The sequence below is a fragment of the Corythoichthys intestinalis genome, chromosome 1 (assembly GCF_030265065.1).
Source record: "Corythoichthys intestinalis isolate RoL2023-P3 chromosome 1, ASM3026506v1, whole genome shotgun sequence".
Taxonomy (NCBI): Eukaryota; Metazoa; Chordata; class Actinopteri; order Syngnathiformes; family Syngnathidae; genus Corythoichthys; species Corythoichthys intestinalis.
Window position 1 is genome coordinate 64,988,105 of NC_080395.1, and position 6,044 is coordinate 64,994,148.

Consider the following 6,044-nt stretch of genomic DNA (forward strand, 5'->3'; position numbering starts at 1 on the left):
CTTATCTATGAGCAAATGCTGTTTTGGTGTCAATATATATTGGTTGCGGCTTATAGTCAGGTGCGCCTAATAGTCCGAAAATGACAGTATTTTCATTAACAGTGGTTTCCCATATACGTCATAATGATATTGTCACATCCGTCATACACTGTGCCTTGCTTTCAAGTAGGGGTCCTGCCCACATCAAGAGGAGTTATTCTCAAACACATGCACGCAGTAATCTAATGCCAGATTTTGGTTGAAAAAGTACGAAAGCTGAACCGCATACAAACAGGAAGGATTGTCTCAGGAGTGATTTGTTCAAGGATTCAAGGTAATTAGTATATTTTTCGTACCATGCATGCATTTTGAAACGTGAAAAAAATCAATGGGAGAGATTAGCCGCTAAGGCATTGGCATCATAGTTCGGAATATTGACGTAAAATAAATGCTAACTGCACTATTTTTTTCCCCTTTTAACCGAGAATTGAGACTGTTTAACGTCCATATCTATAAAGAATTCAGGGATTTAAGCATTTATTCACAAGAATTTTCTATGGAAAAAGCTCTTTGTTTTCATAAGGCGGCCGCAGCCCATTCGACATATTTATGTAAAATAAATGCTAACTGCCCGGTTCTTTGCTCTTTTAACAAAGAATCGAGACGGTTTTAAGTCCATATCAATAAAGAATTCAGGTATATAAGCATTTATTCACAAGAATTTTCAACTGAAAAAGCTCTTTGTGATGATAAGGCGGCACTACAGTGGCTTAAAGACTAGCAGCACATTCGTAAAATAAATGCTAACAGAACGGTTCTTTGTTCTTTTGACAAAGAATCGAGATTATTTTACGTCCATATTTATAAACGGTTATGGGATTTATGCATTTATTCACAACAATTTTCAATGTATAAAGCTCTTTGTGTTTCCACTTGGTCAGCTTTGACGGAGGTAGGCCTCCTATTAATCGGCTCCGCGCCCCGTATCCTGTCAATATAATTATGAAGTCTATGGGTTTCCATCTTCTGAATTATTTATAAGATAATATAATATAATAGGGAAAGCAGGTATTGGCAAACTTCCTTTATATATATATTAGGGCTGTCAAACGATTAAAATTTTTAATCGAGTTAATTACAGCTTAAAAATTAATTAATCGTAATTAATCGCAATTCGAACCATCTATAAAATATGCCATATTTTTCTGTAAATTATATATATATTCTGTAAAATAAATTGTTGGAATGGAAAGATAAGACACAAGATGGATATATACATACATTCAACATACGGTACATAAGGACTGTAGTGGGCATTTCACTCTACTGTCATTTAAATCTGTCTATGCTGTCCTCACTCCGAAGCGTCCACTTTTTCCAAAGCTAGACAGCTAGTGAACGACGCCTTAATAATCAGACTTCTTCCTTTTTCATCTGATTTATTAATAAAATAGCCTCAAACCATTGTCCTCTTTAGACCGTCATAAAACTACAAAAAAAAAAAGTACACAAGCATTGCATTAGCTACAACGTTAGCTTAGCACGCTATACAGGTTCACTAAACATAAACAAAAAGCGTCTCATACAAAAAATAGAACATTTCGCTTACTAACATAATATGTACATTCTTTACAACAACCATACTTACGGACAAATCTTGTCCAAGGATCATATAAGCACAACATTACAACGTAGGCGTCAGCCCGAGATGTCGTGCAGCCATATTGAACTGGCAAGAAAAAAATAAACCATGTCGCAAAGCGACCACAAGAGTTCGCTGTTAGACAGCACAAAAAGGCTTGCTGTAAAACTTACCAAAAGGCAGAATACTGTCTGAGTGGGACATGTGCGTTAATTGCGTCAAATATTTTAACGTGATTAATTAAAAAAAATTAATTACCGCGCGTTAACGCGATAATTTTGACAGCCCTAATATACATTTATATAAGTCTATTTTTTGCATAGTGCACTGCAAATTTATAACATCTTAATCAGATTCTATTTCTTAAATCTAGTCAAATTTCTTCATCTTGTTTTGAGTGTTAAACACTAGTCAACAGATTAATGTGTCAGATTATTCCACTTACTTTAAATAAATATTAGTATTTGTTGTTATCGAGCTCATACATCTAAAAATTGGAAATTTTTCCACCTAAATCAAGAAAAAAAATGCTTTCATATACTGTTTTAAGCAACACCTATTCTTGAATTAAGAACATTTCTGGAAAAACAAGCTTTTTTTTTTTTTTTTTTTTAAGATTACATATACTAATTTATTGCTTACAATAAGTGTGTTAAGCTGATTTTCAACTACCTGTTTTTCTTATCTGAAAAAAATCTAAGTGAGTAAAATTTACTCGAAGCTCAGGCAGACAATTTCACTCATTTCTAGTAGATTTACACTGAAAACAAGGGAATTAAACTAATTTTAATGAGGTTTGTTTTTGCAGTGCGGTCAGGCTGCCTCCCATTTGAGAGGTCTGCTTATTCAAATCTCAGCATGGAGTTTGCATGTTGTGTTGTTTTCTGCTACTCTGGCTTTCTTGCACTCCCATCTTCCAAATAATACTACATAAAGATACACTTTCCTTAATTTGAGCAACTGTTGGCACACTTTCCTGTCAGTGTAAGAAGCCTGGTTTCAAACACTGAATGTGTCCACATCCAGTCCAGGGTGTGAAGTTCTGTCTCTCAATCAAAGCTAACAATGTTAGGCTTCAGCTCACCTGTGACCCTAAGGAGGACAAGTAATATCGACAAAACCTTCATAATTTTGGTTAATTGAATGATGAAATGTTCACCTTGTTACCGACATAAAATGAGTTTTGCACTGCTTATTTCCAGCTTCTGAATCAGCGACCCTGTGTTCTAGATGGACGATTAGTGGAACGCTGGCCCCTCATGTCCAGTGGCAAGTCATGGTCTACCTGAGTGACAGTTTGTTAGATGGAGGCTTTGCTGGCGGCGCACTCATATCCAACCTTTGGGTTTTGACAACTGGAAGGAATCTGTTTGTCAAAAACAGTCGGCAGGACATTCGTGGAAAAAATCTCATCATGCCTAAAGTGCATCTTGGAATTTCACATAAAGAGGAAGCTCCAAAGAGGTTGCTGTTGAAAGGATGAGCATTAATTAAAAATATATCTTATATTTTTTCAATGATGCTTTACAACTTGGTGTCTATTTTTTTTTTTTTTTTTTTTTGATAATGGACCTGTTTTTATTTCTTTGAAAATCTTTGGAAACCCCCTGCCACACCATTTAAAAGAAGTAGCTCATATATTACTGTTGTGCAGGTTATTGTCCACCCAGGTTTCCAAAACCAATCTGACTGGGACAGCGATTTAGCATTGATCCAACTGAAGGAACCTGTAGTTATTAGCCGGATGGTGACCCCCATCCCTCTGCCAAGGAGTGACCAGAGCGTGTGTGCCACCCAAGGTGCTACAGGGGTCATGACGGGATGGGGCTATGGTTACCACTTCACAACAGCCGCCTCACTAAAGCACCTGCTGCTTCTTCTGGCACCTCATACCGATTGCAAAGCAGAATATGAAAATACAGACTACACGCCGACTTTGGATGAAAACATGTTGTGTACTGGGCCAACCAATATGGAGAAAACGTGTGTATGGGTGACGCAGGAGGTGCTCTTGCTATCAAAGATCCTCAAAGTGGAGATGTGTTTGATAAACACATCTCTTATGATAAATCGTGTGGGCAGTGTGTTATCATAAATATTCTGTTTGTAAAAATGGTCGAAATATTGCAATAATAAATTTGACAGTGATAATGTTTTTTTTTTGTTTCTTTTTATCACAGCAAATTGCATGAAACTACAAATATACCCAAATATACTGTGTCCAAAAAATTTTTTTATTGTCGGATTTAGCTGTATAAGTAAATCATAACATAGGCTGTAACAAAATTGTGTATATATACTAAATATAAAAAGGTCAAAATAGGGGCTCTTCATAATTGTTACTGCTAAGGACTAAATTATACTCACATATACAAATCTAGCACTCTGAAGCCTTCGTACATTATTACAATAACAGTTTGTAAGTGTAATACCATTGAGAAACATTGGATGTTATAACAAAGTCTGTAACGTTTAAAGTACAGTGTATCACAAAAGTGGGTACACCCTTCGCATTTCTGAATATATCTGAGCATATTTTTTCATGGGACAACACTGACAAAATGACACTTTGACACAATGAAAAGTAGCCTATGTGCAGCTTATATGATAGAGCTAATTTATTTTCCCCTCAAAATAACTCAAAATATAGCCATTAATATCTAAACCCCTGGCAACAAAAGTGAGTACACCCCTTAGAAACCACGTACATCCCTAAATGTCCAAATTAAGTACTGCTTGTCATTTTCCCTCCAAGATGTCATGTGAGTCGTTACAGGAGTGCTGTCAGCATTGCTGCAGAGATTGAAGAGGTTGGGGGTCAGCCTGTTAGTACTCAGACCATACTCCTCACTCTTCATCAAATTGGTGTGCACGGCTCTTACCCCAGGACGGAGCCTCTTCTGAAGACGGTACACAAGTAAGCCTGCCCGTCTCATCAGACCATAGGACATGGTTCCAGTAATCCATGTGCCTTGTTGACATGTCTTCAGCAAACTGTTTGCTGGCTTTCTTGTGTACTGTCAAGTTCAAAATTAGATCCTTAGGTAGACATTGTAAAATTGCCCAAAAATAAGGAGAGAAGACACTCAGTTTTCTTGGCCAAGGAGGTCAAACATGTGGTTTTTTAGCCACCAAGATTGATCTAAAGGAAAAAAACCCTCCTTGGTATTTTATTTAGGGGTTTTCCCTGAACAAAATGGGCGTCGCACTGAGGGAGGGGAAAGCAAGCTAGCGACACCCATGTGGTTTTTTATTGGCTATGTGTGTGCATGTAGGTGGAACTTAAGTGATACACGTGTGTGGAGCGAGAGCTTATGTAAACAATCAAAACAATCATATAAACAGTCAAAATAATATATAAGCAGTCAAAATAATGCAGACACTTTTAGTTATGCAACGTTAAACAATCAGCAGAATAGTCCAAACACTTCCAGTTGCGCACCGCTGTGGCCCTGGAAGATGTCCTCGGATGGAAAATCGTCCTCGAGGGGCTAGGCGAAAGTCCAAAACCCCAGGTGCTAGGATGCCTGGAAGGTCTAGTTATGCAACGGCGCGGCCATGAAGCCACTCCGACCCTCTTTCTACACTTTGTAACACTTAAGCATTATACTACAATCTGGTATAGCAAGCAATGATCATTTACTAGTTATATATGTAAGAAAAATATGGCAATATGTATTATTTATGGTATATATGAGCATAAGCATAACTAGAAGTAAGAAGAATATGGCAGTATGTATTATTTATGGTATATATGAGCATAAGCAAATATTCAATCAACCAACCAAGGAAACATTTAATGAATCAAACCCCGATAATTATCTTAACATTTCCCGCCTGTTTATTCAATATTTGCGACAAAAACATCATCAAAAAGAACCTCCTAAAAAAGGCTTTATTCAATCGAATCATTAGACATGTCGACGCATATTGTCGTCACCCGGAGTTGGAGGCGTTGGCGGGGTCTGAAAGAAAGTTTCCGGAATGGAGAAACCATCATTGCCATCGCCGTCGTCAGGGAGATCGTCACCATTGAGAGCCACTTCGCAAACTACAAACTCCGTATGGGCACCTGTGTCATACTCCTCTCCCAGGGCAAAAAGGGGTTATAATTCCTGTAATCGTGGACCTATAGCCGCGGAAACAAACCGGTGAAGTATAACACGAATGCAGGGAATGCAACAACAACCACATAATCCCAGAGCCATCAGGAACACTGTCACACAGACCAGAATAGTATACAGCATTGACCTATACTTACCGAACGTTGCTTCCCACCAACTGGACACATCGGGGGTCCACTCCCCAGAGTGACCCTACATCGTTCTACCAGGGGAGCTGATTGCTCTGAGGGCCTTGTGGAAGTTCTCCTCATTAGAGGAGGTAGCGTTTGGAACAAATGTCGATGTGACCACAAACGCCG

At 38.1% G+C, this 6,044-nt stretch overlaps 1 protein-coding gene across 1 annotated transcript; it reads left to right on the forward strand.

The window, feature by feature from the left end:
• The first annotated feature begins 2,686 nt into the window (after positions 1-2,686).
• hp (haptoglobin) lies at positions 2,687-5,733 on the forward strand. Its single transcript, XM_057830468.1, is given in 5 exon segments — positions 2,687-2,726; positions 2,824-3,085; positions 3,254-3,591; positions 3,594-3,695; positions 5,537-5,733. Coding segments are annotated over 5 exon segments (939 nt in total).
• Positions 5,734-6,044: the final 311 nt, after the last annotated feature.